At 45.6% G+C, this 11,337-nt stretch overlaps 1 protein-coding gene across 1 annotated transcript; it reads right to left on the bottom strand.

The window, feature by feature from the left end:
• Positions 1 to 7,689: 7,689 nt before the first annotated feature.
• Positions 7,690 to 11,221, bottom strand: LOC112851671 (T-cell surface glycoprotein CD1a-like). Its single transcript, XM_086693839.1, has 6 exons — positions 11,071 to 11,221; positions 10,252 to 10,518; positions 9,301 to 9,579; positions 8,826 to 9,104; positions 8,407 to 8,497; positions 7,690 to 8,262 (listed from the first exon to the last, which is right to left on the bottom strand). Exons 1-6 carry the CDS (start codon positions 11,129 to 11,131, stop codon positions 8,217 to 8,219), a joined length of 1,023 nt encoding a protein of 340 aa, XP_086549965.1. The 5' UTR covers positions 11,132 to 11,221; the 3' UTR covers positions 7,690 to 8,216.
• Positions 11,222 to 11,337: the final 116 nt, after the last annotated feature.

Here is an 11,337-nt window from a genome sequence, read left to right as displayed (position 1 = left end):
GAATACTTTATCTAGCAAGGCTGTGGTTCAGAATAGAAGGAGACATAAAGAGTTTCCCAGACAAACAAAGACTCAAAGATTCATGATCACTAAACCAGCCCTGCTAGAAATACTAAAGGAGACACTTAGAGTGGGGTGAAAGAGCAAGCAACAAAGACTAGAAAGGAACAGAGAACATCATCAGAAACACCAACTTTATAGATAACACAATGGCACTAAATTCATACCTATCAATAATTACTATGAATGTAAATAGAATAATGTTCCAATCAAAAGACATAGGTTATCAGAATGGATACAAAACAAGACCCATTTATATGCTGCCTATAAGAGACTCATTTAAGACCTAAAGACACCTGCAGATTTGTCGCAGACTTTGAGTCTGGAGTTCTCTCTTGTCCAGCAGGAGAGCAGATACAGATTTGAATATGAGAGAGGCTAATGTCCAGGAGGAGAAAAGAGCCCCAAGTAAGGGTCCTTGCTCCATAGTTAGTAGGATCAGAAGACTTACATACATCATGGATGTGCAGAAAGAGACAATAAAACACTGATCATTAACTCATGTGTGTGAGAGAAAGGGGGTCTCAAAGCTATGCAGTGTTAGGGGTTAGGGTCAATACAAATCAAAGTCCCAGCGCCAAGCACATAGCCATTTACCGCAGGCACCAGACACTGTGTCTACTTATCTTAACTTTTCTAAGGGCGAAGACATATAGAGCATGCTACCTCAGGTTTAACAAGGCATTTTTCTTGCTAACTGGTTCTGGGTGTTTTTGCCCTGCTGCGGTGGCTTTCTGCCTCTACCTGCTCTCGGTCACTTTTGTCCTGTGGAGGGGCTTTCCTCTCTATGCTTTGTTCTACACTAGGGTGCTTTTGCCCTGTGGCAGCTTTCTGCCTAAGCACATTAATGGAAAAAAGGATAAGAACCATACAACCATCTCAATAGATGCAGTAAAAGCATTTGACAAATTGCAACATCCATTCATGATAACAACCTTCAAAAAAGTAGTGATAGAGGGAACATACCTCAACATCATAAAGGCCGTATATCAAAGACCCATAGCTAATATCATCCACAGTGGGGGAAAACTAAGAGCTTTTCCTCTACGGTCAGGTTCAAGATAGGGATATCCACCCTCACCATTACAATTTAATCTAGTAGTGGAAGTCTTATCCTCAGCAATCAGACAACAACAAAAAAATAATAATAAAAGGCATCTAAATCATCCAGAAAAAAGTCCAACTGTCACTATTTGCAGACTACATGATACTCTATGTAAAAAAAAAAAAAAAAAAAAAACCAAAGACTCCACCAAAAATTTGCTAGAACTGATACATGAATTCAGCAAAGTTCCAGGATATAAAGTCAATGTACAGAAATATGATGCATTTCTATATTCCAATAACAAAGCACAGAAATAGAAATCAAGGAATTGATCCCATTTACAATTGCACCAAAACCCATAAGATACCTAAGAATAAACCTAACAAAAGAGGTAAACAATCTGTTCTCTAAAAACAATAGAACACTTATAAAAGATATTGAACAGGGCACAAATAAATAGGAAAATATTTCATACTCATGCATTAGAAGAACATTTTTTAAATGTCTATACCACCCAAAGCAATCTACATATTTCATGCAATCCCTATCAAAATACCACCAGCATTTTTCACAGAGATAGAACAATCAATCTTAACATGTGTGTGGAACCACAAAAGACCCTGAATAGCCAAAATACTTTTGAAAAAGAAAAGCAAACTGGAGGCATCATGACACTGAACTTCAAACTATATTTACAAATCTGTAGTCATCAAGACAGGAAGCTACTGGCACGAAAACAGACACATAGATCAATGGAACAATTAGAAAACCCACAACTATACGGTCAACTAAAGTTCAACAGAGCAAGAAGGAATATCCAATGGAAAAATGTCTCTTCAACACACACTGTTGGGAAAACAGGACAGCAACATGTAGAACAATGATACTGAACCACTTTCTTACACCATACATAAAAATAAATTTGAAATGGATGAAACACCCAAATTTAGGAGAAGAAACTATCACATACTAGAGGAGAACACAGGCAGCAACCTCTTTGACATTGGTTATAGCAACTTCTTACTAGACATGTTGCTGGAGGCAAGGGAAACAAAAGCTAACATAAACTATTGGGACTTGATCAAGATAAGAAGTTTCTGTACACTCAAGGAAACTATCAACTAAAACTGAGAGCAGCCTAAGGAATGGTGCTGAGGTCCAGCCCCAGCAGGTCCAGGGGTTCCCGAAGGATGAACTGCATTGGCAAAAATAACAAATGGACACAGACAACAGCAGTGTGTTAGACTGGCCACTTTATTGTGGCAAACGTGGCATCATATTTGTTAGCAATTTCCTTGTAGCGTGCGTCATCTGTGTTTCTCGACATTACCTAATTCTAAAAGTGTTCCTTTTTTTTCAACGTTTATTTATTTTTGGGACAGAGAGAGACAGAGCATGAACGGGCGAGGGGCAGAGAGAGAGAGGGAGACACAGAACTGGAAACAGGCTCCAGGCTCTGAGCCATCAGCCCAGAGCCCGACACGGGGCTCGAACTCACGGACCGCGAGATCGTGACCTGGCTGAAGTCGGACGCTTAACCGACTGCGCCACCCAGGCGCCCCCTAAAAGTGTTCCTTTATATAATCACCCATTAAGGGATAACGTAGTTATTTTCTTGAAACATTCCCTCCCGCCCTTTGCTTATTGATTGATTTCTTCATACTACTTTCATTATGTATCTATGTTTATTTATAGTTTATAAAGCATTTGCTTCGCTATTTTCATGAAAGGTCATCTAGCTCTCAACACCTCAAGTGGAACATTTACAGGGACATGACTTCTTAATTGTTCCTTTGAACCATTTGCGGTACAAGGAACAAAAGTATTCGCTTTGGTCTGGGGTGCCGGAGGAAACCAAGAGGGCCCTGGGAACCCACATTTCATGTGCTCCCAGAGAGACAATGTATATCTAGGAACTAATGAACCATTCTGTACCTTAACCCACCAGGTCCAGTTATGCTCTGGAATGCCTCCGGGGGGCCAAGTGGGCCTAGGGGTTGGAGTAACTTGTATCCATAGATACATTCCTTTGTTGCCAGATTGGGGTTTCAAACCCATTTGCCCCCCTCCTTGGCTGGGAAATATATGGCTCTATCCTTCCTTTAGATAGGGGACGGGCAGGGGGGGTGGCACTGACTGGATATAAGGTTTCATTATCCATTTTCGGATTCTCATGGTTTTTCCCTCATCCCCAGAAAATATCCCCGAGTTTGCCCCCAAGGCTTTATTTTGAATCATCAATGCCAATTGGACCATGGGGATGGCCATGATGAGTAACAGGAGGGATACCAGTAGCTTCCCGTTTGGAGGGTCGCTGTGCATTGCCCTTCCACCAACCACCCGGGTTGTGCCATCAGGAAAGCTGGATGGGTTGGCTCGTGGCAGAATGGGAGAAGATATTTGCAAATGACATAACTGATAAAGGGTTAGTATCCAAAATCTATAAAGAACTTATCAAACTAAACACCCAAGAAACAAATAATTCAGTTAAGAAATGGAAAAGGCATGAATAGTCATTTTTCCAAAGAAGACATCCAGATATCTAACAGACACATGAAAAGGTGCTCAAAGTCACTCATCATCAGGGAAATATGAATCAAAATACCTCACAGCTATCAGAATGACCAAAATTAATAACACAGGAAACAACAGATGTTGGCAAGGATGAAGAGAAAGGGGAACCCTCTGACACTGTTGATGGGAACGCAAACTGGCCCACACTATGGAAAACAGTGTGGAGGTTTCTCAAAAAGTTAACAATGGAACTATGCTATGATCCAGCAATTGTGCAACTAGGTATTTACCCAAAGGATACAAAAATACAGATTCAAAGGGGTACATGCACCCCGATATTTATAGCAGCATTTTCAACAATAGCCAAACTGAGGAAAGAGCCCAAATGTCCATTGACTGATGAATGGATAAAGAAGACGTGGTGTGTGTGTGTGTGTGTGTGTGTGTGTGTGTGTGTGTGTGTGTGATGGAGTATTACTCAGCCATCAAAAAGAATGAAATTTTGCCATTTACAGTGACATGGGTGGAGCTAGGGCGTATTATGCTAAGCGAATAAGTCAGGCAGAGAAAGACAAATACCATCTGATTTCACTCATATGTGGAATGTAGGAAACAAAACAGAATAACTTATGGGAGGGAGACAAAGGAGAGAGAGAAGGAGGCAAACCGTAAGAGCCTCTTAACAAGAGAACAAACTGAGGGATGGTGGAGGGCGGTGGATGGGGGGATGGGCTAAATGGGTGATGAGTATTAAGGAGGGCACTTGTTGTGATGAGCACTGGGTATTGTGTATAAGGATGCATCACTAAATTCTACTACTGAAACCAATGTGACACCATATGTTAACTACAATTTAAATAAAAATTTGGAGAAAAAAATAAAGAAATAAAATCTCTATCAGGCATATCATTTCTCTCCTTTTCACTTACCGCTCTTGCTGTTATGTTGTACTGTTCTTTCATTTGGGGACATATACCTCTGTCCCCTCATTTTCTCCAAGTCCCTGGGTCTGTCTCTGTGTGATAGGAAAGTTAACTATGTCTCCTGCTCCTGAAAGGAGTGGCCTTATGAAGAAAAGTTCCTGTCATGACCCGCAGCATAGTGTCCCTGTTCACCAGGACCTGGTACTTCAGGGGTGTCTCTCTCGTGTGTGTGCGTGTGCCCTGTTGTGGTGGATGATCTATTTGTCCTTCAGTCAGTCATCTGCAATGACTGTCCTTGCCTGTTGTGGGCAGGGTTTGGTCCCTGTGTTGTTAGCCATTCTGGGGCTGCCTTGGGCTCATGTGGCGCATGCAGCATTTTGGAAGGAAAATGCAGAATTGATCAAGAACACATGAATTGAAACAGATTATGAAAATTAATATTTTATTTACATTGATCCATGTTTAAATACTTTTAATTGTTGTCCAATATATTCTGGGTTTTTTTTAATGTTTATTATTTTTGAGAGAGAGGGACAGAGCGTGAGAGGAAGAGGACCAGAGAGAGAGGGAGACACAGAATATGAAGCAGGCTCCAGGCAATGAGTGAGGTCAGCACAGAGTCCAATGCAGGGTTCAAACCCACAAACCATGAGATCATGACCTGAGCCAAAGTCCAATATGCAACTGACTGAGCCACCCAGGCGTCCCGCTCCGTTTCTTTTAAAAACATAAAATGAAGTACCATTTGATGTTCGGTGTGTGTGTTCATGATGACATGAGGCCCACAATCCCACTAGTTAGCACAGCCACCACCTCATGTCTGGATCCTCTGCTCTTTCTATTCTTTTCTTTTTCACTCTTGTGTTGAGAACACTTTAGATCCTACTTTCCAGGAAAATTTCATGTATACAATTTCTCTGCCTTCTTGCATGAAGGTGTTATCCTCAGCCTTTCTTCTCGTATGCTGAAAAATGGATCATAGTTTCACACTTCATACCCCAACCTTCTTATCCAGGACAAGAGAGACCATCTCATTGCCTGCCATTGACCACAAGAATCAGAACACCTGTAACCTGAGCCACCTGGAGCCAGTGCCCATCACTCTGGGCAAGGATAAGTGGCTTCTGTCTGATGATTGGCCAAACTGGAAGTTACATGTCCATCTTTCATCCCATCACATTGTCAAGGATGCTTTCTCCTGATGGACTCGGGCTGATAAGAGTCCAGGGCTACACATGAGAGTGGAGTCAACCAACCAAAAGCCACAAGGTGGCCATGAGAGGGTGACAAAGTAGACTGGACCCTAGAGAAGTAGGCCAACAGTCCAATCTAGAAGAGAAGTTTGGAGAAGTCCCATGATTTTCTCTCTCCCTACCGATGTTTTTCACCTTTGCCACCTCTCCCATCTTAACATTATTATTCCAGAAATGTCCACATGTGCAACAGTGGGAGCCTGCACTTGGGTCCCTCTGAATGTTCTTCTGCCCTGAGCCTCTCCTCTCAGACCCTGAACAAATTGCAGCTAAGTCCCTTTCCCCTAATTAAACCCAGAAAATTCCTGTACTAAGAAACTATTTAGAAACAACAATTAAAATCTTAAAAAATCAAGAAAGAAAAATTTTCAAACCCCAAAGACTATAATGACCTTTTCCTCCCCACTACCTTATACTCCAAATGTCCCTGCTGCATGGGCAGGGCTTGAGAAAGGTTTATTGAGTAAATTAATGAAATCTACAGTAACTGAAGTCTGTCCATGGATGTTTCCACTGCCTTTGGGGTCATAAGTCACAAAGAGTCCATGTTCATTATTCACGGAGTCTGTCTGTGCAGATTGGTCTTCCTACTGGCATTGATTGGTAACCCCAGACACATGTGCTCATTGATGTTCATGGACACACAGAGTGGCCGACATGTGTCACACACCCCACATGTTCCCCGGTGAGGATGAACCAGGTACCGCTCTGCCTTCCTGTGTGAATTCCCACACTGCAAACACGTGCCCTATTCATGATCCATTTGGTGCCACACTTTCCTCACTTACATGCTCTTTCTTGGTGATTTTGTATTTAAAATGACCCTGAAGCCAAGGAGCATGGGTGGTCCTAAGCACAGAAGGCGGGATGGGCCTCACAGACAAAAACACCTGTGCGGGTAAGGCTCGCTCAGGCTCACAAGGCAGAGTTGTGGGCCATGAGGTCAGTGGCAATGAATCAACAATGCAAAAATCCAGGAAAATGAACAGGAAATTTGTGACGTCCATGTGGAGCCACTCCAGAAATTGCTAAAGTCATATTTAGGACACGATGATGACATAACAGTAAAGGAGCTATATTCATGGAGGCATGAGATGGTGACCATTTCTTGTTTCTAAGAGGATCATGGGCAGCAGAGCTGTGAGACTGAAAGCCAAAGACACTGGTGACCACAGTACCCAAGGCTGGAAATGTGAAACACTTCTGAGCTGGCATTTCAGTATAGGTAAATAAAGCATAAATATATATATGCTGTCCTTAAACAAAAACAACAAAAACACACATGAAACAAGGCTGTGTATTCATCAAGGGGCAAAAGCTCCAAGATCTGTAACCCTGTATTTCCCCCAGGAATAACAGCTCATGTGGCTGACTCCGTGCCCTCAGCGACTGTAACACAGCAGCCACGAATGTGAGGATGCTCTGTATGCCCTCTCCCTGCCAGAACCCCGTTCTTTTCTGAGCACAACACTCTTGTTCTCTTTTCTGGACCCACTCGTTTCCCTCCAAGGACACACTCACAGCGCTACCTCTCGGGCATCGTATTTTATGCACCTGTAAATCCCCTGCTGATTTTCTTAAAAAGAAAATTGTGATGCAGTGAGCCCCAAGCCCCTATATTGCCAACAAACCCCAAGGTGACGTCTCTGCTGCTGTCCTGAGGGCCTCAAACACCCAGGAACTGCATCTGCCCTCCTCCTTTCATCCACAACAGGTCCACTCCAACAGGTGTCTGGTTTAAATAATAGAAATATCCACAGACAAAACTATGTTCTCCTCAGGGGTTCAGAGATGTTACCAAGGAACCATGAAGGTATCAAGTCTCGAGGAAAAATGAGAAGACCTTTCACAAAAAGAGCATCAAACATCTCAACTACCACAAACATGACAGGAATCACGAGAAAAAGAAAAAAGTATAAAATTGGCATAAATTCAACACAGGTATTTGTTGAGGACATATTGCATGCAGGTGAGACTCTTTGCCAAGGATACAAATATTAAAAAGACATGGACTTTGCTCACAAAATGTCTACGAATTAGAAGGGAAAATGGACCTAACTGCATGGTCACAAAGGATGGGAAGGGAGGCATACATTTCCAAAAAGAAACTAAAGGTGGTGTGAAACTCTCACAAAGCACAGACTCCTTCCACTTGTGAATCGGGGAGGGCTCCCAGGAGGAAATGACATCTGTTGCCTGTGACCCAGGGAGGTACTCAGACTTCATTTTACTTTGAGAGAATTTTGAGATTTAAGTCCCAGAAAGAGGTGAGAACAACACATCCCACTAAATGACACTCAGCTGATATTGACAACTGATCATTGAGCAGAAAGGAAAGACAAAAGTTGCACACAGAGACTTGCAAATCCGTCACCACTGAGCTGGGTTTAGGTAAGTGCTGGAACCGGGGCTGCAGGGATCTTACTCCAAAGGAAGGCCAGTGCACTGATGTCTCCAGTGTGATTTCCTGGGAGGAACAGATTGGAAATGATCTGCAGCAGGTGGAGGTGAGGACTCCAGGGGGAGGGGCATGGATTTGGAGGAGGGCTGAGGACAGACAGGAAGGTGGGGACACAGTTGGGAAAGAGCAGGAAGGTGGTTCCAGACTTACCAGCACTTCCAGAGCCAGAACGCAAGACCTGCCAGAAGCACCAGGGGCACGACCACCGCCAGGAAGACCAAGCCCACGGGGCGGTGCTGCTCTGTGGGTTCGGTGCACAGAGGGTGTCATTTCCCATCCACCCTGGGTTGACCTGCACCTACCTGGTCCTTTTTGCTCCCGTCACCCTCTGCCTCACCAACCACCCTTCCTCTTTCTCCTCTCCCATCCCTGCTCACAGATGGACCCTTCAACCCACCCTCTGCTTCCTGCTACATCTACAGGACCCTCACACCCAGCTCTCCATTTCTTAGGTCACTAAATTTTAGTCCTTTATGATCTGGAGTCCCTAGAATCCCAACTTTGTATCTATCTCTCCTGCACTGCTGGAGGACCACCCTTTCCCAGCTGGGCACCAGCCTTTTTCTCACCCCAGTAGAGGATAATATCCTGGCCTCCTAGACTGCTGTGTCTCACTCGGCAAGACAGGCCGGCTGCCTCCCTGGCTTCCACATCCAAGGACGTCTGAAGATACCATGTCCCATCAGCATGGGGCAAGACGTCGCCTCGTCGGGTGCCCTGGTGGTCCTGGTCACCCCGCATCCACGTCACCCACACTGGCTTTGGGTAGAAACCAGAGACGTGGCACACAAGGAGCAGATGGCCAGGACCAGGACTTGGGCCAGTGGACAGCCAGGCCTCGGGCCTCACTGCAGAGACAGGACAGGAATTCTCAGACTGAGAGGGAAGATCTTCACGGCAGTTGAGATACATACATCACTCCACCTCTAGAAACCTGTCAGCATCATCCCCTCTCCTTGGCACCTTCTCACCCTGAATTTGAGGAAATGTGGCAAATTCCTGAGTGCAGAGAGAGAATGGTTGGAGAGAGGGAGCAGGACTGACCTTGTCGCTGCAGATCTGTCTTTCCTGCGTCAAGAAGACCCAAGAGGAAATGGGGGCAGATGTCATCGATTTGTGCCTGTGTTCTTACATTGACCACATGGTACTGATTGAAGACTGTGCAGACTTGCTGAGCCCTCCTTCCTCCCTTTGGAGATGGCCACCATGACGTGTTCTGGAAGCTCGTGAGATCTGATCCTTGATATGCAACCCTCACAAATCCTACTGATGCTTCTCCAAGGTGCAGCTCACAGCCTCCTTCCAGCTGGACCTGAAAGGGATCTGGGGAAAGGGGGTATGAGATACAAAAAAGGGGGAGATGTGGTAAATGGAAGCCAGGGACAGTGGAAGCAGAAAGAGAAACTGAGGGTATTAGAAGGAACGGGAGAGTTTGGTTTGAGTGAAGGCTTAGAGAGAGGGGAAATGGTGGTCGCTGGAGACAGAGGAAAAGGTGAATGAGGAAGGAACAAATGTTGGAAGAGAGATGGGAAGGTGTGGGCAGAGGACAGGGAGGGGGTAGCTCTTCCTCAGAAGAGCTGGGGTAAAACCGTCTGGGTTGAAAGGAGGGCAGGGGGTACTGAAACACACAGACAGAGGTCACTGAGGGGATTGAATGGAGAAAAAAGCACACTTCAAGGATCAGTAACAGAGTAAGGGAGAGGAGGATGTCTGGCTGCAGGCCAGGGAATGGGGTGGTCACTGCAGACATTACTGGAGGCCTCAGAGCACAGCCTGAGGTCAACGAGAGGAGGGGAAGGAGCAGAAGACATAAAGCTTTTCGAGAATCAGGGTCTGGCTTCTGCCCCGTGAACAGAGGGGTGTGATTCAGTTTTACGATGGGGAGTCGAGAGGTTCAGTAGCCAGTGGAGGGTCTACCCAGGAGGAAGAAGGAACTCAAGGTTACACACACACCGACCACCTCCATCCCACCTGCCCTGAGGGACCTGAACTCACATTCAAGCTGCCATTGACTGACATGGTCCTGAAATACCTGAAGAAATCTAATGGAGTATGAATGGAATAACTTTTCCAGTTCAATGAGCCTCTCTTTGCTGAAGTTGCCCCTGGACCAAGGCCGCAGGAAAATGAAAGCTCCGGTCTTGCTGTCCCAGCCATGAGTCTGCAGCTGTCCCAGCCAAGCTGAACCCTGATTTTGTGTCCGGGCACGGTTGTAAAAAGATGCGGTCAGGATGATTCGAAAAGTTTTTGGCTCCTGGAAGTCTGTGCCAGAAGAACAGACAGACTGAGGAAGAGGAGGGCAGAGGGAAGGAGAGAGAATCAGCAAAAGGGGCCAGGGAGGGGCACTGAAATCTGGAGGACAGGGAGCCATAGTTCCCTCTGGAGACGCGTGCTGCCCCAGAGCCCCGAGCTTGGCACCCATCATTCAGAGGAGCACAAGGCCCTGGGGTCGGGGATGCTCAGGGAGGAACCAGGTGGACATGCCTCACTCCCCAGGGATGTGCTGGGGAACCCACACCATGTGTGCACACGCGCACAGACACCGATGCACACACGTACACACACACTCAGAGTTACACGTGATATGCACACACATAGACACAGACGCAAACACAGACATACAGACACCCACCCACACACGTGCACACACGGCAGAAACACACAGAGGTACACACACAGGCACCTATACACACATACTCATACACATATACACACATGCACACATGTACACAACAACATATGTGCACACATGACACACATCACACAAATGTAGATAAACACTCTTGCACCGACCAGGCAGGGCCACATCCTCACCATCGTCACTGTCACCGCCTGGGACGAGAACCGTGAGCAAGACCAGTTGCAACAACAGCATCTTTTTGCAGATGTTCTTTCTTTCTCTCGGAAAGTGGGTCTTTGGCGTCTGTTCTCACAAACCTCCCCACACGCAGCCCCTCTCTTCTGACTTCCTTTTCAACACAGCCACCTTCCCTGAGTCTCTGCGACAATGCAAATGGGCTCCACCCTCAACCCTGGACACCTACTCAGACTCTCACTTCCCCTCCGGGTCTGACCCTCCTC

This window comes from Puma concolor, chromosome E4 (assembly GCF_028749965.1).
Source record: "Puma concolor isolate L17-30 chromosome E4, mPumCon1.1.hap2, whole genome shotgun sequence".
In the NCBI taxonomy this organism is placed as follows: domain Eukaryota; kingdom Metazoa; phylum Chordata; class Mammalia; order Carnivora; family Felidae; genus Puma; species Puma concolor.
The sequence above is the reverse complement of the archived record's forward strand: the minus strand, read 5'-3'. Positions and strand labels throughout refer to the sequence as shown.

Coding starts and splice junctions, on each gene's coding strand:
- LOC112851671 (XM_086693839.1), bottom strand. CDS start 11,131: ATGCTGTTGTTGCAACTGGTCTTGCTCACGGTTCTCGTCCCAGGCGGT. Junction 10,519..11,070: donor AGGCGGTGACAGTGACGATG/GTGAGGATGTGG, acceptor CTTCTGGCACAG/ACTTCCAGGAGCCAAAAACT. Junction 8,263..8,406: donor TTCTGGCTCTGGAAGTGCTG/GTAAGTCTGGAA, acceptor TGTTCCTCCCAG/GAAATCACACTGGAGACATC.